This window comes from Alosa alosa, chromosome 8, assembly GCF_017589495.1.
Source record: "Alosa alosa isolate M-15738 ecotype Scorff River chromosome 8, AALO_Geno_1.1, whole genome shotgun sequence".
NCBI classification, from domain to species: Eukaryota; Metazoa; Chordata; class Actinopteri; order Clupeiformes; family Clupeidae; genus Alosa; species Alosa alosa.
In genome coordinates this window covers 10,210,891-10,233,134 of record NC_063196.1, presented here as the reverse complement: position 1 = coordinate 10,233,134, position 22,244 = coordinate 10,210,891, and the positions used below count along the sequence as shown (strand labels likewise).

The window sequence follows — 22,244 nt, the reverse complement described above, 5'->3', positions numbered from 1 at the left end:
TACAGACCAAAATGTATTATGTGTACTTTCTTAAATCCATTCAAATCACATTCATTTCAATGGGAAATTTACTTAAGAAAGGCTAGGCAATCAAGGACATGGGTAGATGGAGGAGAAATCAAAAATAATAACTAAAAAGTGTGCAAAAGTTGGAGAAAGTCAGATATGTGTGTGTGTGTGTGTGTGTGTGTGTGTGTGTGTGTGTGTGTGTTTTGACGTGTGATGAAATAAGAAAATAAATAAAAGGTCTGTAGCATAGGGAGAGGGATGTAAAAGTGCTAAAAGTCTTGTAGGTGGGTGTGTGTGTGTGTGTGTGTGGGGGGTCATGAGTGCAATAGTGAATGAGTGCAAAGTCAGTATAGTGTGAGTTCAGAGTTGGGAAATGTTTGAGAGTGCTGAGGAGTGAATGTGTGCAAAGTCAGTATAGTGTGAGTTCAGAGTTCGGATGGCCTGGGGATAAAAACTTCTCCTGAGTCTCTCAGTTCTGGCTTTGTGACTACATAGGCGTCTTCTTGATTTCAGCGGTAGGAATAATCCATTCTCAAGGTTAGGGCTGTGAGGATTTACACGGGCAACTAGCACGCTAGCTCAGTTCGCCTCCGTTACATTAACATGATTTTTCTTAAACTCTGGGACCAGGGCTACAAGATTTCTTGAATTTCCCCTTGGGGATCAATAAAGTGTAGCTGTATCTATCTATCTATCTATCTATCTAGATAATACCACTTTTTTGGGGGGAAAATATTTTTTCTTTCAGTAAAACACAATAATGTCATGTCAAAGTCAGATGACTTTGGTAACACTTTATAATAACTACACACAACTCATCATTTATTAAGTCTTTGTTACTTATTAGTTAATGGTTTGTTCATCATTAGTAATTTATTGTTCATACATAATTTATCATCAGTAAAGCATTTGTTCACACAGTTACAAATGGTTTGTTCATAGTAAATATGCCTATCCAAAAATATATTTGTAAGTACATGATTTATACTTAATTAAAATGACACTTGGCCAGCCATGGCCTACTGGTTAGGGCTTCGGCCTTTGGGCTTGCTGGTTCGACTTCACTAATTCACGGATCCTCACAGATAAAAGATATCAGGCACACTGCCTGATCTTTTCCTCCTAATCTTAATGTAGCTTCTTGTTTTAGTGTTACCGTTTACTTTGAGAAAGTCACCAGGTCCCCCTGGTTGAAATTCATCCCAAAATAATAATTTTCTTACCCCCACAACTGAAATGGACATGGTGTCATATGCTTCCCTTTTTTATACCAATCTCAGGCCATGTCCCTGGGTCAAAAAAATCCAGCGAAAGCTAAATTCTTTGTCCAGGTGTGCCCTTATAAAGGTTAAGCTGAGTTGTGCATGTTTGGAGAAGAGTGTAGAAAAATAGAATGAGAATTCTTTCATCAATTCTGTGGTGGTGTCTTTTACTAATTCTTACTGTTTCTCTGTACAAGCTTTTACTTAATGGGCATATTTATTGAAGTAATCCTAAAGTAATCAGATTACGTTACATGTTTTTGGTAATCCAACTGATTATGTTACTGATTACAAAAATTTCCATGTAATTTGTAGTCAGTAATGGATTACATTTCAAAGTAATCTGACCCAACCCTGACGTTAGTGCACAAACATAAATCCCAATCCAATGCCTAAATAATAACAACAATTAACAAACGTTATGGAATGATATAGTACACAGAGGGCTATTCATTTATTTTAAGTTAACATTCAATATTTCACCTTTATTATACAATGTAATAGAATGTAGGACATTCATTTCTTCCTGAATTAGTTAGCTGATTTTTCACAAATGGGGTAAAACATAGAGGAGCATGGATAGTCATGCCAGTTGGAGGTGGGGTTCTCCACATTTGGGCTGGACAAAACACAATTCTCTGTGTTGCTGTTGGGCTGTCCCGGTTCCCAGAACACGGGCCTGAAATGGAAATTGAAATGTATTTTCAATGCAACATCAGTAAAATGTTTGGCTGTTAGTTAAGTGTAATAACATAGTTCTACAGTGTTGTTAAAGCCATATTATAACCATTGCTGATGAATATCTAACTGACCCTTCGGAGAGTGGTCTATCATTCACCCACGTCCAGTTCATCCCACTTCTTTGTAGTCCAATCCAACCCCATCTCCCCAGCCCATTAATGTAAACCTGTAGGAGTCAGACAACAAAGTCATGTCGAATAAAGATCAGACATTGTATTACACACACGCACGCACGCACACACACATACGGCATACACAGACGGCACACACACGCGGCACGCACACACACACACACACACGCCTCCATCTTTCTCAGTATTACTTGTTCCTCTTCACTCTCGATGGTCACCAGATCTGCTCCCATGGCTTGGCAGACTTGTCTAGCCTCAGACCAGGGTTTCTCAGGAGACGAGATGAGATAACACTTGCTGTAGACATTCCATCCTTTAGGACATGGTACCTCTGTACGTAATATACACAGTTTGCAGTGCCATATATTTTAATACTAGTCTGCTAAATAAATAATTTAATTAATTTGACAAACAATTAACAAGCATTAAAACAGCAGAATCATCAAGTCTCCTCACTCAGATCTGAGTTCTTGGTCTGCTTTATGATGTAATAATTAAGGATCATTAAAACAGCAGAAAACATCTGGTCTCCTCACGGTCAATGATGTCCTGTAGCTGGTCCCTCTCTCTCATCAGATTAGAGTTACTGCTCAGAAGCTGGTCTCTCTCCTGGGTTACGTTGCTCCATCTGGACTTAAACAGGTCACCGTCAGTCTTCAACTGGTCTCTTTCAGTCTTCAACTGGTCTCTTTCAGTCTTCAACTGGTCTCTTTCAGTCTTTAACTGGTTTTGCTCGATCTTTAACTGGTCTCTTTCGGTGGTGTATTTGACACACAGGCCAGTGGTCAGGAGTGTCAGTAAAACACATAACACACCCAAAGCCACAGTGACCCACTGGAGCCAGACGTTTTTCTGTACTGGAAAGTCCAGATGACAGACCCAGAGTACAACAGAGTGTTATTACAACAATGCAAATTTTATAGATTATTAGTAATTCATGATATAATTTATTGCCTTACATATATGTATACTTTATTTTATACAGTTGCATTTGTATGACAATCAATATCAACTGTAAAGGAATACTATTCAAATAAACTATAGCACTGCATGCAAAATTGTAGCATTATTTAATCAAGGTGGTTACCAGACGTGCTGGGTGTAATAGGCTTTTCTGGGCACCTGCTGGATCTCATGTCAACATATTCATCTGTCTCCTCAGTTGTGCTGGCTGGTTTGGAAATCTCAGTATCCATGACAATATTATCATAAATTGCCTCTTCATCCATTCCTATCTCAGCAGTTTGTAGCATTACTAAAGCACCTTCAGAGATTCTTCACTGCTAACCAAATGAGCAGTGTGTGTATATGATTGTATATATCTGTGGTGTGTGTAATCGACACTGATAATAAACCTAAAGAGGAAACTGCTGAGAGGGGTGCCTGAGATGGTCTTCAGTTCTGTTAAACTGTGGTTAATTAGAGGAACATACGAAGAGCATGTCACCAAAAAGCACCAAATAGCTATTTGTTATGCTTACTTAAGCAAAACTGAGGTGAATGTATCTGTTTCAGAACCTCAGGTCAGTAGGCCTGTAGTCTGCTTTAGTGGGCTCTCTTGTTCCTCTTTCACCATGACACACAAAAGTGATGAACATTACTGTGACTAGCAGTGTTTGTGTAACTGTGACATCTTATAGCTTACAAACTGAAACGGGGAAGTGACTTCCCATTACTGATGGCTCAGCTGTTTTTCACCTCAATAACGAAACAAAACAACACACTTTAATCAGAAAACAGATCAAACTCTATCTGACTATCTATCTTCGTAAAAGTGAGGTTCCATCCACCCACATCCACAACCCAATGCCATTCCTCTGCAGCCCAATCCAACCTCTTCCCTGCTTAGTAAGGAATGCCTGAGATGAATGCAATATCAGGTCGGACATCATTCTTCAGAAATATATTCTGTATATTACTTGAATAAATAAGCACAAAACAAAGAAGCAAACATGCACACGCACACACACCTGCACGCACGCACACACACACACACACACACACACACACACACACACACACACACACACACACACACACACACACACATATTCAGGCACACACACTTACTTGTTCTTTTCCACTGTTAATGACCACCAGGTCTGCTCTTATCAATTGACAAATACCTCTACCCTCCGACCAGGTTCTTGGATGAGAGCTGAAGTAGTAGCATTTCCCGTTGAAATATAACAAACCATTGGGACAGGAGGACTCTTGCTGAGCTACATGCAATGTAGAATATAATGGTAATGGTAACAAACCATTCAGTTTTTTTATGAAATATCAAAATATTTCAAGATAATTTACTGTCAGCTTCATGCATCTCTGTGATCTGACTCTTTTTCCTGGGTTAAGGTGCTGTAAATGGTCAGTAGTTCACCTCTTCCCTGGCTTATTTCAATGGTGTATTTAACACACAGTCCTGTCATGGAGATCAGCAGTAGAACACTTATCACTCCCAGACCCACAGAAGCACATTGAGAGAGCCTGTTCATCTGTACTGCAGCTAAGGGGCAAAAGACAGATAACAATATTATTAACATTAATATTATTAACAAAATTATAAACACCTTGTTAAGAGATAATGGAAAAATAAATGCATATTAATATCGGTAATTGTAGATTTCATTACAACTAGATTTCATTACAACTAGAATTAGGTTGACTGGTTACCAATGGTTACCTTTGTTCATAAAACTTGAGTGGCTTTAATTTACAGAGAAAGTTATTAGTCTTGTGTTGACCTACCGGTGTTTTGGCTCAGGACTCGACTCAATGGGGCAGCTGTGGACTGCTGGTTAGGGGTTTGGGCTTGGAACTGAAGGGTTGCCGGTTCGATCCCCAACCAGTAGGAAAATTGTGGGTGGGGGAAGTGGTTGAGTACTGCTCTCAGTGGTTGAGTACTGCTCTCTCCTCTCTCCCATGCCCACATCTACGATTGAAGTGCCCATGAGCAAGCCACCTAACCCCTCACTGCTCTCCAAGCGCCACTGTTGCAAGGCAGCTCACTGCTCCGGGTTAGTGTATGCTTCACCTCACTGTGTGCTCATTGTGTGTTTCACCTCACTGTGTGTTCACTGTGTTCACTAATTCACGGGTGGGATAAATGCAGAGACCAAATTCCTTGTAAATGCAAGTATACTTGGCCTTTAAACCTGATTTACATTTTACAATACCATTTTGATTTTATGTAATTAAATTTGCTTTAATATGTTCACTACAGACTATTTTTTACTGTACAATCAGCACACCTCTCCTCACATAGTTATGTTACTTCTCAGGGAAGGTCAGGCAGAAAGTGGTCATGATTCTTAGGTCATCCCTGCTTGGTGAAAATGACTTTGTTACAACTGTCCCTTTAAGTGTTACAAACATGCCCGGTCTCCGTGTCCCCCCATTTTTACACTAGTAATGTCAATCACATCTTTTTTTTATAGTTGTATTATTATCATCCAACATGCATTTATAAAAATTGTTGGTTTGTTACATTTTAATGGTTGATACTTGACAACTATTGTTACAGCTTGCTAGCTAATTATGTTGATAACGTTAGCATAATGTTACATTAATGTTAGTTAATTTTGTCAGTAGCCTAAAGCTAAGCTAAGAGTAGTTTAGAGTCTAGTTAGTTAGTTTACAGTCTCATATAACATTTTAAATAAGTACCCTTGTTACTAGTTACTGATTCCTCAAAGATGAACTTAGAAAGAGAAGCTAATGGATTCATTTTTATAATTAATATTTAGAATAGTCCAGATAATGGGTTAAATTAGTAACCCATTCAGTTGGGTTAAATTTAACCCAATGTGTGTTAGGTCCAATAGTGACACAGGCCATTAGTCACAAGCAACGTAATTTGAGTTGTTTTCTAACCAGTATTTTTAAGAGTGTACAGTGTAGTGGGATTTAGTGGGATCTATTTGCAGAAATAAAATAGAATATTCATAATTAGTTTTTCGTTAATGAATAATTACCTTTAACTATCTTATTTATATAAGGAGTGGACCTATCCCACAAAGCCTGTCTGTCACAGTCACACCAGGTTCTACTCCAGCCACACCCACTGCTCACTCTCCTGAAGCTCCCCTCACTCGTTCACACTCCCCAGTCTACTAATGACCTGCACCTGTTCCCAATCAGCCTCACTCCCTACTTAAACCACAGTCTCCCCTCAGTCTTTGTCTGGCCTCGTCAGAGATGACACCAAGGTGCTAGCCACCAGCCTGACTCACAAGGAATACACCTCCTGGATTCCCCTTGCCTGTTCCAGCGTCCTCCTGGTCTGACTTCTCGAGTCACCTCCGGATTTGGATCTAGTTAAGTTGATCTTCTGTGTTTTGTAGGGATGGGCAAAGCGAGGCTTTATGAAACACTGAAACGTTCGAAGCAATTGTGCCGAATTGTTCCGAAGCTTCGAAACAATTCCGACACCTCAGAGCTGTTTAGGGTGAAACAAATCTGTCAAATGCTTCATATTGGAGATGTAGTCTTTAAAGTCTTCGTGGCTCGCTGTGTTACCTGTGTTCAGTCTTTGTCAAAAGCTAAGCAGTCATTCCCTTGGTCAATTACTGGATGGGAGACCACATGAACTCACAATAAAGAGAATCTTATTGCTGCCACTAGTGTTCTCTAAATCACTTTCTTCTTATAAAAACTCTCGATTTTTGACCATTCTGAGAGTTTAGTTGAAACTGTGTGGCTAGTGATGAAGTAAGAAAACATATAAACAGATACGATCTGAAACAATAGCCTACTTTACAAATCAAACGGGGATCGAACCACATTTGAACAGCCTGGGCTACCGTGCAAAAAACACCCTCACTAACCACTACACCATCATGGTTATTGCTTAAGAAAAGTCTACACTGTCAATTGAACGCGAGGGCATGCCTGCTGACACCGGTGAAATGCACCGAAGGTTCACTTAACTTTGGTCACATGACATACAGTAGGGATTTTGAATGATGTTTAGAAGCAGTGGTCACATGACATGGCTGTTTTGAACCACGTTTCGAAGCAGTGTTTCGAAACACTTGTGCTTCAAAACCTCGACACTGATTCGAGACATCGGTTTCGAAAGTCACATCCCTAGTGTTTTGAGACTTCTTCCGTTAAGTTTACTGTTCTTCTGTGTTTTGGACCCTCCTTAGTCTACTGTTTCCAGTGGAACTTCTGTTTGATACTGGCCAGGGTTTGACAACCCATTTCCTGGTTTTCTTTTGAAATAAAACTACCTTGTTTGAACTCTACCTCCCTGTCCTGAATCTGTGGGCCGTGACACTGCCATGCTGCTCTGCCATGTTTCTAGGGTAGCCCAGGATGGATCTAGGTAGCCCAGGATGGATCCAGGATCTTTCACATTTGTACCTTGATGTAGTAGGTAGAATTTCATGGCATCAGTACTGGTTGGTGCTGGGTAACCATTTTGTGTTGTGAGGATCCAAATTCTGATAAATGGATAATTACACTATGATTATTACACGGAAGAAAAATGCAATTAGTCATTGTCGTATAGAAGTGAAACCAAAAAGCAAAACAAAATTGGGACAGTGATGGCAGAAAAAAAGATAAAAATTGGTATGGCCTTTCCGAAGACTAATAGGGTAGACATTTTCCAGTGATCCCAAAGTTACGGAAGAGTATTAGGGCCACATGAAGAGAAAACATTTTTGAAAATTCCGAGAAAAAAATCACAAATTTGTGAGAAACAAAGTCGGAAATAATTTCTGAGATTAACAGTTATAGGTGATTGCTACCAGGATTACTTTTTTCATTTATGGGCCCAAACTAGAATATATCTTTGTTGGACCCAAAAGAACGGATGATGTTGCCATGATCAACCCACAACTGCTTAAGTCCTAAACTGCTAAAGTATGTCCTTAAAAGTTTTTGCTGTCAAGTTAAGATATCTGTGCATTATGGATCTTGCATCTGCACCGGGGCGTCGAACTATAGGGGTAAAAGTGGGACTGATTAACAGGGCCCCCAGGGGGGAGAGGGCCCTTGAAAAGTTTGGAATATACGCATGGAGGGGGAGGGGGGGGGGGGTCATGGGGGCACATCAGGACTGCCTATGCATAAGTCCCAGCACCTTGTGCTACGCCCCTGCCTCTGCATAACATCTGCATGCCTCTTTATTACATTTTTATGAATCCTCAGCCATAAATGGAAATAAATACATTAAAATCACCCTAAACAAAGAATCAAGATGAATAGTGTACAGAAATATTGGAGTCCATTGACTGTCACAGCTTTAGAAGCATTTTTCATTTTCGACAGAGGCGGACAGAGTACACAGCTTCATTACTTGTAAAGTACAGATACAGATACTGCTAAATTTTACTCAAATACAAGTAAAAGTACAACAGTCAAATGTCTACTTAAGTAAAAGTCCTAAAGTACTTGTTTTTAAAAGTACTTGAGTATCAAGAGTACAAGAGTAGCCTACATTTTCTAAATATTGCATTACTACTGCCACAGTGTTCACATTTAGGTACAGAAACGTCCGACATGGAATTACTATTTTGTAATTGAAACACTTGAAGTGAAAACTATCATTAACTTGTTCAGAAAATTGAAATAGTCTGGCGAGGTGGGGCCTCAGGTTCCCGGGATGGACCTGCTGCGTCTTCATCTCTTATCTAAATCTGACCATGGAGTTGACTTTGGCGGAAAGCTGAAGGTGATTGCTGATAGGCTCTCTCAATCAGTGGCGCCTGCACAATCCAATCATGTTTGAGAGGGAAACAACAAATTGAGGGTAATCACGGTTATGGATAGAAATGTAGTGGAGTAAAGAGTACAATATTTGCCTCTCAAATGTACTTGAGTAAAGTCATGAGTACTCCCCAAAAATGATACTCGAGTAAAGTACAGATCCCTCAAAATTGTACTCAAGTACTGTACTCAAGTAAATGTACTTCGTTACTGTCCGGCTCTGATTTTCAAAAATAAACCATTTAACCCCACTCTCCTTTGGTGCATTTGGATGGATACTTGGAAACCTGCCAGTATAATGTGGGACTGAAATCAGTTTGTTAAGTTTCAGAGATCCACCCACAACAGATGTACCTTGAGTAACCAAATTTTGAAAAACTTATTCAGTGCCTAAGGGCCCAATCATGACAGTCAAAAGCGCATCATCACTCGTCAAAAGCTTATTCAAATTTAGTAGGATGTGTCCAGTCCACATTGGGAGGGTTTTCGTTATCAAACGTCAACAACAAGGTGTTCCTAGGTTTTTTAATCAGTCATGGGTGTGTTTGGGGCGTATAACATTATTTAAACCAATGAGAATGACATCTGTCATTCCCTTTAACGGCGCAAAGCGCAATGTCAAATAAATGCATCGGTATTTTGACATTCAACAGCGCATTTTAAGGAGGCTGCTTGTGAGACCGGAATAGTCATTCCACTAACCATGCTTTACTAAAACCTAGCATAGCCTTCACGCATTTGCACTCCTCTATTATTTGAACTCATTGGCAAAGTGAAACTAACTTCACCATGGTGTCAGTCAACGTCAACAGTTATATGCAGTTACTTTCACTATTGACTGACAACGGGTTACCATCGAAAACATAGGCTGGAAAAAGCAACACTTACCCTAATATTGCTCAAATGATTATCCTGCAGAGGAGTTGCTTATATCTCGTGACAGTGCGTCTTCAGCTTTGCTCCATACGTGTCTCTCGCCTCTCCCCTAATCACTTTTAACCGTCATTACCAATTTGCAAATAATGGTGAATACTGTAACTACTCATCATGAGATATACAGTATTTCGTAATATCTTTATTCTAATTATGTTTCCTATTGTAATCGTGCAATTTGTAATGTTTTGCTTGGACGTGGCTGGTGTGCGTTCATGGATGATAGGTGCACCCGCCAATATGACTGTTGACAAAAACTCGCCATAGACTTCTGACCAGGTGTACAATAGCGTTTTTTAGACAATGCGCTAAGCCACTCCCAAAGTTGTTAATTGCCACACCCCTGGGCGCATTGTTTAAAAATTAAACATGCAAAATAAGGAATTAAACTTCGCCCCGGGTGGAAAACGAGTTTTACGCCATGCGCCAGAGTGCAAAATACAGCCCAAAGTTGTGTAATGTTTGGAAGAGATGGATGAGACAACACACATTATAAAGAAACAAATACCATTGTATTAGCACAATTATGTGTTTATTTATTTATAACTCTGGTGTAATATATATATTTATATATTTATATATTAAGAAAGTTTTTTTTTCTCTTAATTCATGCCAGTGTGGTAAAAATAAACACTTTACCCCAGAAATATCATAACAATTTCCACCCCGATAAAAATGAAGTCTCGCGTACAGTGAAAAGCTGAGATGGTCGCTGCATCCAAGAGGGAAAGTGAGGAGTCTGGCCAGAGAACGCCCTGATTGTCCAGTGCCTTTTCCCTCCTGTGTGCGTGTGTGTGTGTGTGTGTGTGTGTGTGTGTTTGTGTTTGTGTGTAAGAGAGACAGTGGGTCTCTGAATATTTTTTATATAGTGTGTTGTTGTCTGTCTGAATGTGAATGTGTGTGTGAGTAAGTATGTGTACGTGTGTGTGTGTGTGAGTGAGTAAGTATGTGTAAATGTGTGTGTGTGTGGGGGAATAAGTATGTGTACATATGTGTGTGTGTGAGTGAGTATGTATGTGTGTGAGTGAGAGAGAGTAAGTATGTGTACATACGTGTGTGTGTGTGAGAGAGAGAGAGTAAGTATGTATACAGTATGTGCATGTGTGCGAGCGTGTGTGTGTGTGTGTGTGTCGTGTGTCATTATTAGCATATGAGTATCAGTATGTGTGCATTTAAGTCTGTGTGCACAAAAGTCGCAGCAACAAACTGCTGTGTGTTGGCAGGCAAACATCATTCTCATTGGCTTTCAGTTACAGGTATACAGTTCAAAAATGCAGCATGCAGTAAAAGGCCCACAGAGGGCCACCAGGGACTGGTGGCTGTGCAACCCATCACCCCCAACCCCCCTCCAACCCCTCATCGCTGCTCAACACCCACCCCCCCAACCCCCCACTCATTACTTTGTAAAACGCTGACATCCCTCAAAGGGATAAGGGAGTAAAAAATCTCCAAAATTAAACCCATAAACAAAACAAACAAACAAATAAATAAATAAATAAACAAAGAACCAAAACAAAAAATATATATTTATAAGTGGTCTGTGCCGTTTGAACACATGCCTACATAGTAATCCAGCAGGGTCCAAACAGCAAACAGGAGATCAGTTTTAACGTTACCCCTGGGATTTAACGGCTTCTTTGTGACACACCACCTATCAGCAGACTCTCTGAGGATAGCTTGCTACCTGGAAAGTGTGGGGCTAAATCCTGATCATTAAATAATAAGAATTAAGAATAGTAAAATTCAAGTTATTCTTAATTAATGCCTGCCCATGCAAAGGGTCTTGTTTGAAACAAAGAAAGTGATTATTGAGAGGGAAATATAAGCAGCCTCGGCTCTTGCTCTATGTCTTTTCATGAGTGAAGGACAGTAGCTGAACATAACCATCTGCTCAGCTGTTCTCTAATGGGCTTCCTTTGCAGCAGCAGTGCTGAGAATTGATTTTGTGTGCTGGCTCTGATCTCTGTCTCTATCTCCATTAGCCCCCAAAAATGAGAAGGCCCGCTCACAAAGCATTAGCACATTAGTAGGCTACAGAGTAAAATGTATTCTCGACGTAGCATGACACAAAAAAGACAGACTTACTGTATGACCTTAGTGCTATACCTAAATGATCCAACTTACTTAGATGTCATGAATACAGGGCTTTTTAGACTAAAGTGACCTTTAAAAGCCATTCACAACATGTTGTAACCTGCAGAAACCAAAACATTATTGCTTCTTATATTCAAGAAAGGTAAGTGTTGGTTTCATTGATGATTAAGGGGCAGAGTATATTGATAACGTCAGTCTGTTCTAAAAGACAGAATGTCATGAGCTTCAGGATCATGTGTTGAAGGCTGTTGTGCCAATACCAGCTGTACTGTATGAGTGAATATGTGAGATTTTTTGCGGACATATTGGTTCATACTGTATGTCCGCAAAAAATCTATTTCTCACATATTGATGAAGTAGTCAGACTTCATCAAGTTATTTTCCATCCTTTACCTATAGAATACAAAGTGAGGAAAAGAAGACCTTTTTTGGCCTATAGCTCTTGCATAGAGCTGTGAATTTAGCTGCAAAGATATAAATGGTTTGGTCAGTCTAGTTTCAAGAGCCAATACAAAAACCTACAGTATATATGGAGCCATTCACTACTGATGTAAATCATGACATTTGAGCTCCTCCGCAGATCTGTACAGAAAGCTTTCTGAAGTATGCCTTTGAATAAAATGGGAGGTTAAAGATGAACAAGTTGACCAGATAAGACAAGGATTAGGAAGTCTCGGCTCGTAAGGCTACATCTCAATACTACCAGAGGAAAAAGTGACTAATTCAGCTACTTTGTGGGCATGCATTGAAATAACGGCTGGCGATACCAATGAAAGGCCTCTGACTTAGTAATCAGCTGAGAAAACAGGACCATTTCTCCATTACACCTGTTCGCGTTCAGACTGTATGGCGCTATGTGTTAGCTTTTATGTGTCACCACCCCAAATGAAACCTTACATTTTTAATGAGGACAGTGAGCAAACTCATTTGCTATGCTTTTTGTAAACAGTGATGATGAACAGTGTGTTTGCTTTTCTGCAAACACAATATGCATGTGTGAAATGCGCTGACAAGAACTGGACTAGGATTTGCTACCATTCCTGGAAGTGCAGATATAAACTCACCATCAGCACCAGTATGCAGCTACAAAAGGGCAAAATGACATCACCATCGCTTACTAAAAACACGCTATGCTAATGCTAATGCTATCATGCACACAAAAAGGGGGTTTGTGAATGCTATGGTCTCTGAGTTTGCCATGCATTTTGCAGCTGGAGGATGTTCCTCTGCACATGCCACATATACGGGTAGGCTGTGTGAACGTTGTGTGAACGTTGTGTGGGCACCTCCCAGCATTCCCTGGGGCGTTGGGCAGAGGTTACCTGCCATATTTGGTGAAATGCTACGGGACAAGCTACCAAAAAACTCTATCATGCCAGTACATACAAATGATCTGTCCAGCATGCAGTTTTGACATATTATTTCCCTAAACAGCACTATGTGTAAAGAACCCCTAAAATGACTTCCTCTGTACAAATAAAACCTGATATCAAAGAATAATATTGAAGGGAGGCAAGTTAAACCATTAGAGCTTAACCCCTCAACAAATACAAATGTCAAAATAGTGAACAGCTTTCTTGTTTAAGTATCTGGTGGCCTGAGTGAATTAAATATACTCAAAGATGGACAATCCACCATCTTTTCCTCTTTGAGGTCTCAAAGGACATTTTGTATGACATATGTGTGACTACAGGACTAAATCTTGTCATTAGATTGACTGATTATAAACCCTAATGGTCAGTAAGTCACCTAGGTGCTTTTGCATGAGCTATTGCCCGATGCCCGAACTCTACCATGTACTCCAAGTTTTACATGTTAGAGCTATAGGTCTGGCCAACAACTTACACCTACTTGTCAAAGAACGGTATCCTGAAAAAGGTAAGCTTTTGTCAAGCTCATTCGGAGATGTCATATACTATTCATTGAGTCAGTGTGTATAATAAAAAACAAAAAAAACAACCACAACAACAAAAAAAGAAACAATTCGCCATCTCCTGAACTCATCTCAGCATGCAGTCCACTGCAGAAATGTACAGCACAAGCAATCACTTATAAATATTCCCCCATCAGAATTCTTTGGCAGGCCAGAATCCAGCTGGACATGCAAGTGTGTTATGTACAGTAATCAAGTAAACCCCTTCACGGACTGTTCTGTGCTCTCTTCTGTCCCGGACACGAGGGGGGGCACGTCCAGAGACAGCAGACCCCAAGAGGCAGCAGGAGTAGTGTCCTGATAAGAGGGGAAAACACATCTCCTCGTTTGTTTGTTTTTTCTCTCCAGAATTTGAATTTCAAAAGCGTTCCCCTACGAGTGGAGAGGCTACTTCAGAATGGGCCATCGTCTCTCTCGCTCTCCGACGGTGTTACAGGCCGCGAGACGGTGAAGATGTCCTGGCATTTGGTTTTGGACTTGGGCGTGGACGTCTGCGAGGGCAGCGAGGGCCTGCGCCTGCCACCGTCCGACGAGGACAGCAGCCGCAGGATCTCCCCGACCTGGGCCTCCAGGGCGGCCATTCGTCCACTCAGCGTCTGGATGTCCCCCTTCAGCTCGCACTTGGCCTCCAGCAGCGACGTCTGGAGCAGGGCCTGCTCCGTGCCGGACGGGAAGGGGTGGTGGTGGTGAGGAGGTTGGTGGTGGCCCCCGGCACGTACGACCGCCGCTAGCAGGCTGCCAGGCCCACCGGAGCCCGGGCTGGGCTGGTCGTAGGGGTAAGGGCTGCGCTGCTCCATGGGGCTGGCGCGCTCAGGGGCTGGCCGCGCCGCTGTCCCGGCGACGGTCGATCCGGCCCATCCAAGAGGTCGCCTTGGTGATGCCGCTTGCCTGACGCAGTCCGCCTTGTGCAGCCGCCGCCGCCGCCGCCGCCGCCGCCGCCGCCGCCGCCGCCGCCGCCGCCGCCGCCGCCGCCGCCGCCGCCGCCGCCGCCGCCGCCGCCGCCGCCGCCGCCGCCGCCGCCGCCGCCGCCGCCGCCGCCGCCGCCGCCGCCGCCGCCGCCGCCGCCGCCGCCGCCGCCGCCGCCGCCGCCGCCGCCGCCGCCGCCGCCGCCGCCGCCGCCGCCGCCGCCGCCGCCGCCGCCGCCGCCGCCGCCGCCGCCGCCGCCGCCGCCGCCGCCGCCGCCGCCGCCGCCGCCGCCGCCGCCGCCGCCGCCGCCGCCGCCGCCGCCGCCGCCGCCGCCGCCGCCGCCGCCGCCGCCGCCGCCGCCGCCGCCGCCGCCGCCGCCGCCGCCGCCGCCGCCGCCGCCGCCGCCGCCGCCGCCGCCGCCGCCGCCGCCGCCGCCGCCGCCGCCGCCGCCGCCGCCTCCTCCGCCGCCGCCGCCGCCGCCGCCGCTGATGCTGCTGCCGCCACTTCCGCTGCTGTTTCCTCCGTCGCCACAGTCACCTCCACCTCCTCCACCCTCACTACCACCACCTGCCCCCCACCCCCACCCTCAGCCTCCTGACTCTTGCTGTCCTCGGATAGCAGCTCCAGCGACTGGGTCACCCCCCCCCACTCCTCCTCCCTCCGCTGCAGTGTGGGCGTCGGCGGCTGCAGCAGCTGTGCCGGCACCCTCTCCGGCAGTTGGTGGAGCCCGGCGCGACTGCGCCGGCCCAGCCTCTCAGAAGCCTGGTCATCCAGCTTCATCGGCGCTTTAGAACCGCATCCACCCCGTCCTCCCGACCCTGGGCTGGGTCAAGACGGGACTGGTGACCTTCAGGCAGTTCTTGTCGGCCACCACGCCCAGGCTGGGTTTGAGTTCGAGGGCCTCGTGGCCACCCATGCCCCCCGGGCCAATGCCCCCCGACTCCTCCGTCTCCGACTCCGTCACGTAGTTCTGCAGCGGGGTGATCTGTGACACCGTCACCACGCTGGAGCCTCCGTTCCCACCCCCGCTTCCTCCGATCCCCGGAGCCCCGTTCTGCAGCAGGGGGCTGTGGTGGTGCTGGAGAGGGTGGTGCTGGATCTGATACTGCTGCAGCAGCTGCTGCTGCGGCTCCTGCTGGTGGTGCGGCTGCTGGTGGCAGGGGTGGAAGTGGTGGGAGAGGGGCTGCAGCTGGTGCTCCACCTGGAACTGGTTGCGCTCCAGGTCCAGCGAGCCGGGGCCACGGGTCTGCAGCTCCTTCTGCTGCTTGAACTTCTGGAAGAGCTTACGCACCGGATGGTCCACGGGGATGGACAGGGTCACCTCGTTCTTCTGCTGGCGCCGCTCCTCCTCCTCCTTCTTCACGTCGGCGATCTTACGGAAGATGATCTGGCGAGGAAAGGAGGAGGAAAGTTAACATGGAGCCACGTCACTTGGGTTACTGAGTAGCATTAGGAGAACTGGATCTGAAGAAAGCCTCACGGCCAAAACTTTATAATAAGAAAAAACAATATACATTTGGAGCCAGAGTGTGTGTGACATTCTCTTCTTATTTGTAAGTTTATCATCTGAGGTCAGCACCTCATTAATAATGTTTTGGTGTTTGGCGATACTCTCTGTCTGCACATTACTGGGTAGCATTAACAACCCTCCAGGAGATGGATGTGACTGCAGCACCACACCAAATTTGTTATTTATATAAAGCATGGGAACCTGGGTATCCTGGGGTGTTGCACACATCACTGCTTGTGGAGTGTTTGTGCATGGCACCATATGTCTTCTGTTCCTTACTGTATTGTTATTGTTGTGGCTTCTGTTTCCTTTCTCTAATTGTGTACAATGTACAGGTGAGACCTGTTGCAGGTAGGCGGAGCCGGCGCTTTAAAAGCACACCAGCCCTTGACTTCAGGAGGAGACTTTGGTTCCCGGCTACCACGCCTGTTGTTCTTCCTGCGGTTTTCCTTACTTTGTTGTTAACCTCCCGTTTTGTTAATTATCCTATTGTTTAATAAACCCCTAGATAAAATGAGCTCAAGTGACTTTTTGGTCATTTTATGTTGTGGCCAGTGCGCCTGGTCATAACACTCCCACAGACACAGGAAGGCACAACACCTTACCTTCAGGCTACAGCCCATCTGCTTTACTTTCCATGAACTACCATACACTATTTTTTATTGATCATTAGGTCATTACATCCATTTCAGTTTTGTGTTTTATCACTGGTTTCAAAAGTTATATCTCCAACTCTATGAGACCATCAGCCTCTAGAATACACAGAAAAGACGTATGAGTATGACCCTATACGCTAACCTTACAAAGACGTTGGTGACCTATGAATTTCTGTTAAAAAGTGTTTAGGTATGGACAACAAATGTTTAAAAGTATCGACAACAAATTACTACCCACTATAATAACTTCATTAGCAAGACTGATGATTCTTAATTCTCCTTCGTGCTTGAAAAAAAAAAATCTGTCTGTTGAAGATTGGTGTGACAGTCCATTATGAGCTGAAGAATTGCACTTGTTTGGGGCATTGCACTGCTATTGCGGCGACTTCATCATAAAAACACATAGCAGCCCTTGGGTGCTCTGACCTTCTCAGTGTAAACATTTAAAGAAGAGACACTAATTAAAGCTCATCTCTGTTGCGCGTGAGTCATAATGAGACAGCGGAGCCGGCGAAAGGTCATCAGCGCGAGATTGGAGCAGCCACAGGGAGGATGTGTGTGGTGAGTGTGTGCTGTGTGTGTGTGTGTGTGTGTGTGTCTTCCGGTCAACACTGGCCGTTGTCGCCACTGACACCACCATCACCACCGCTGCCGCCGCCAGTACACAATCTGCCCCTGCCGAGTCCATTCTTTACACAGGTAACGCCTGCTTCCACGCGAGACCTCCAGGCAGAGGGTGCCGCTCAATCATGAGAGCTCCGTGTGTGTGGTGGCACGGTGGGCTGTAACCTCAGTCCTTTCAGGAGAGAGAGGCACCCTGGGAAATGCTCACCCCATTATGCTCCATTATTTAGAGCCCCTGTGGCCAGGCTTTTTTACCGAGGCTCATAAAGGTTTATTCACACCTCTCAGCTTTTGCGATGGTGAGAGAGGGGTCAAGCGCAGTGTTTGCAGAGTGATATGAAGGACCACACATCTACTGTAGGCTGGCGGGTGTTTGAGAGATGGACCAGAGAGCTATGTATGAAAACACTGCTAAGCACATCCAGGGAGAAAAAGAGATTCGGGGATCAAAGAAGAGTGAATACCCTTTAATTATTGATATTTTAAAATGATAACAACTTCTAGATAAACTTGTGAAACAAGCCTTACACAACAAAGCTTCCCCAGTTACCAGAGATTACAGATCATGGAAATTTTGTCACTGACAACTCATATTCCACTGGAGCATGTCCTCCTTCTCTACCTCTGTATTTTGCTATTTAGAGTTGAGAATGCTAAGTGCTCTAGCAGCTAATGGGGACTCCGCGACGTAGCCCAAGATCTCCCACAACATCATATGGCTGTGAGGCCAAGAGCACTGTTAATGTTCCTCCTCATCCTCCTCTTCTTCCTCCTCCTTTGGATGTTGCCAAAGAGAGGTTAAAGGCTTAGACTTTAGGAGACACCAACACACCAGCACACACACACACACACACACACACACACACACCCCAGTAACATCGCTCATGTTCAATAACACAATCTCTTCTCTCTCTTGGCTGGTTACGAACACACACACACACTTGTGCCCACATTCATGTTCACACATCACACCTCAAACACACACACACACATCGTTGGGGCTTTGGCTTTGATCATATGTGCAGTGTTAATTAGCCGATGTTAATTAGTGAGCCGGTACTGAGCTCCGTGCTCCTAGGGGGATGTGAGCTCAGCCTGTGCCTCACGGCTGACACGCCAGCACTGGACACGGCCGCTGCGCTGCTCCACTTGCTCCCGTTAATAAGGACTCGCCGCCCTGCTCTACTCCAGGAGCATGGCTACTTGCACAGCGGTCTCTGGATTAGTGCTTCATGCATGTTTGTCCCTGGTAGCTTGTAAAACAAAAGTAGATTTTTTTAAATTATTATTTGGGGTTTTTTTTTTCCCTGAGAGGCTTTTCTAAAACAGTTAATTTTCTTTGGGTTATTAAATGTGGTATATTTTAAAGTAATAAATGGTTTGTATTTGCAGGTTTTTGCATTTAATTTTCTTGTGATCAGCGTGAGCCAGTACAATGCTGTTGCAACTAGATCGACTTCAAAACGTGCCATCTACCCAGGGATGCACAGAGTGGTTGGGGGTTGGAGACAGTGGTGTGTGTGTCTGTGTGTGTGTATGTGTGTGGAAGGGTGGTGTGGGGGTGGGGGGTGGTCACCAGTCCAGAGATGTAACAGAACAGTTAATTAACACGCACAACCAGAAGCTCCCATTATTCCTAATTCCACCCCACACACACACACACACACACACTGACACACTCCCCTGTATGGTTCTTGCTTCAGACCTAGGTGTTGTTTGTCATTTTTCATCTCCCAGGAGGTTATTTGTAATACTGATAGAGAACAAGAAAGAGGGAATGAAAGGCTTACATCGCACTCCTCTCCTCCTCTCCTCTCCCTCCCCTCCTCTCCTCTCCTCCTCTCCTCCTCTGCTCTCCTCCTCCTCTCCTCCTCTCCTCCTCTCTCCTCTCCCTCCTCTCCTCTCCCCTCCCCTCCTCTCCTCTACTCTCCCCTCCTTTCCTCTCCTCTGCCCTCCACTCCTCTCCCCTCCCCTCCTCTCCTCTACTCTCCCCTCCTCTCCTCTCCTCTGCTCTCCCCTCCTCTCCTCTCCTCTCCTCTCCCTCCCCTCCTCTCCTCTCTCCTCCCTCCTTTCCTCTCCTCTCCTCCACTCCTCTCCCTCCCTCCTCCTCTCCTCTCTCTCCTCTGCCTTCTCTCCTCTCTCTCCTCCTCCCTCCCTCCTCTCCCTCCCTCCTCTCCTCTCCTCTCTCTCCCCTCCTTTCCTCTCCTCTGCCTTCTCTCCTCTCTCCCCTCCTCCTCTCCTCTACTCTCCCCTCCTTTCCTCTCCTCTGCCCTTCTCTCCTCTCCTCTACTCTCCTCTCCCTCCTCTCCTCTGCCCTTCTCTCCTCTCCTCTCCTCTGCCCTCCTCTACTCTCCCCTCCTCTCATCTCCTCTGCTCTCCTCTCGTCTCCTCTCCTCTCCTCTCCTCTCCTCTCGTCTCCTCTCCTCTCTCTCCTCTCCTCTCCTCCTCTCCTCTCCTCTCCTCTCCTCTCCTCCTCTCCTCTCTCTCCTCTCCTCTCGTCTCCTCTCCTCTCCTCTCCTCTCCTCTCCTCTCGTCTCCTCTGCTCTCCTCCTCCTCTCTCTCCCCTCCTTTCCTCTCCTCTCCTCTGCCTTCTCTCCTCTCCTCTCCTCCCTCCTCTCCTCTCCTCTCCCCTCCTTTCCTCTCCTCTGCCCTTCTCTCCTCTCCTCTACTCTCCCCTCCTTTCCTCTCCTCCCTCCCTTTCCCTCCTCCTCTCCACTCCTCTTCCTTCTCTTTCTTCCTCTCCCTATCTCCTCCTCCTCTCCCTCTCCTCTCCTCTCCTCTCCTTTCCTCTTTGCTCTTCTCTTTCTCTCTCTGCTCCTCTGCACTCCTCTCATCTCCTCTCCTCTCCTCTCCTCTCCTCTCCTCCTCTGCTCTCCTCTCTCTCCTCTGCTCTCCTCTCCTCTACTCTCCCCTCCTCTCCTCTCCTCTCCTCTCCCCTCTGGCTTAAGCGTTTTACGTTATTTAAAGAGCACTTTGAATGGGGGGTAAGTGGGGTGAGACGCGTAAAGGCATGGATAAAGAGAGACAGAGAAAAATAAAAGTGGGAAAGAGAGAGAAGGGAGAATGAGAGATAGAGAAAGAAAGGAACTGACAGATAGACAAGACTGTGTGACACAAACAGCATTGGGAAAATGGCTTGTTTAGTAGACGCTGAACAACTGTCAGTCCTGCGATTTTAGGATAATGTGAAATTGGAACCTTGTATCTGAAATTGTATCTGGTGACGCAGAGTGCATATTAGCACATTTTTGGCATTTTATGGCTGCATCACTTTGCATGCAGCCTCCTCCTCCTCCTCCATGTTTGTGTCTGCGTGTGTGTGAGTCTGTTGATAGTGACGCAAGGGGCACCATTTCCTTCCCACCTGCACTTGCTACCCGACCATCTCAAGGCTTCCAGGTAAATAAAATAGATAAGAAAAGAAAAGAATAGAGGAGAGGAGGGTAAAAATACCTATTTATTTATTTATATATTTATTTATATAATATTTACTGTCCTTCCTCCTGACAGATTTATTCCAAATTTAGCCCAGACAAAGGGACAGGATGCGCTGAAGTAAACAATGGCAGTGTTGGGCGTAGTTATATGGAGTCCACACCTCTACTGTATAGCAGTTCACATTCAGCTTTATGCCCCCACATCACACATAAAGATTTTATTTCCCACCCGTGCTTAGTGCCCTGCCATCGCTCACACACACACACACACACACACACACACACACACACACACACACACAGATACACACACATTCATACACACACACACGCACACACACATTCATACACACACACACACACGCACACAAACACACGGGCACACACAAGCACACATGTACGCACGCACACACACACACACTCTCACTTACAAAAAAGCTCTACACAGATAAGCTCCAATTAGCACTAAGGAAGTACTGTATACTGTAACACTGGACTAGGAGCTGTGACTGTTTACTGCGCTCATCATCTGTTGGTTAACACTCAGCTCAGACTGAGTAAGTAATGGTCCATGTCTGTGAATGAACACCCTACCACTGGTCAGAGATGGTCAGAGTGTGGAGAACTTTGGTCATGGAAAACTAATTGGTGTAAAACCTTCTTTGTCTGCTGAGTAAATAAAAGACTATTCATTATGCAGTCAAGGAAATTTGGAAGCTGTGTGTGTGTGTGTGTGTGTGTGTGTGTGTAAGTGTGTGTGTGTGTGTAAAATGCATGCTCACTCAGGACCTTATTTTACACCTTCAGAGGGAGACAATGATTAATTATTCATTTTGAGCATAATTGAACTGGATAACTGTTTTTGCACAGTCTGAACCACATGATGCTGAGGAGAGGAGAGGAGAGAGAGAAAAAGAGAGAGAGGAAAAGTGTTAACAAAACAAAACAGAGCAAAACATAATCGAGAGAAACCGATTAAGCAAAGCAGATAATTAGGGATTTATAATGGCTAATAAGGATCAATTGGGAGCTAAACAGAGAACGTCATTTCTCATTTTCCCTCTGGGCCTACTGAAGCCAAAGCTATTATTCCTATGTTCCATCCAAGAGTCACCATTGATTTTTTTTTTCCTGAAAAGACATCGACCCAAACAATAAGAGATATTGGCATGATCAGGTCTGCTTCAGCTCTGTTTTGGTTTCGTCTCAGTGAGAAGATGCGCCGTGTGCCGGACCATTGACTCCAGCAGGATTGATATGTTTTGGAATGCGCTTCAGTGTTATGGCTTCT

The 22,244-nt window shown here is 45.0% G+C and overlaps 2 protein-coding genes across 2 annotated transcripts in view; both read right to left on the bottom strand.

Annotated features, from left to right (window-relative positions):
• Positions 1-1,703: 1,703 nt before the first annotated feature.
• LOC125299602 (CD209 antigen-like) lies at positions 1,704-4,093 on the bottom strand. The gene is made up of 5 exons (XM_048250933.1): positions 3,231-4,093; positions 2,680-3,000; positions 2,335-2,474; positions 2,084-2,178; positions 1,704-1,950 (listed from the first exon to the last, which is right to left on the bottom strand). The coding sequence occupies exons 1-5, from the start codon at positions 3,394-3,396 to the stop codon at positions 1,803-1,805; spliced, it is 870 nt and encodes a 289-aa protein (XP_048106890.1). The 5' UTR covers positions 3,397-4,093; the 3' UTR covers positions 1,704-1,802.
• A 7,098-nt stretch (positions 4,094-11,191) lies between these two features.
• The window catches only part of kcnh5a (potassium voltage-gated channel, subfamily H (eag-related), member 5a), an 83,933-nt gene continuing 72,880 nt past the window's right edge, over positions 11,192-22,244 (bottom strand). The window contains exons 6-8 of the mRNA XM_048250548.1: positions 15,574-16,113; positions 15,311-15,488; positions 11,192-14,649 (exon numbers count right to left, since the gene is read on the bottom strand). Of these exons, the coding sequence (XP_048106505.1) occupies positions 14,213-14,649; positions 15,311-15,488; positions 15,574-16,113 (1,155 nt within the window). The 3' untranslated portion in view covers positions 11,192-14,212. The remainder of the gene's footprint in view (positions 14,650-15,310; positions 15,489-15,573; positions 16,114-22,244) is intronic.

Coding starts and splice junctions, on each gene's coding strand:
- LOC125299602 (XM_048250933.1), bottom strand. CDS start 3,396: ATGCTACAAACTGCTGAGATAGGAATGGATGAAGAGGCAATTTATGAT. Junction 3,001..3,230: donor TATTACACCCAGCACGTCTG/GTAACCACCTTG, acceptor TGGACTTTCCAG/TACAGAAAAACGTCTGGCTC. Junction 2,179..2,334: donor TCGAGAGTGAAGAGGAACAA/GTAATACTGAGA, acceptor TGACTCCTACAG/GTTTACATTAATGGGCTGGG.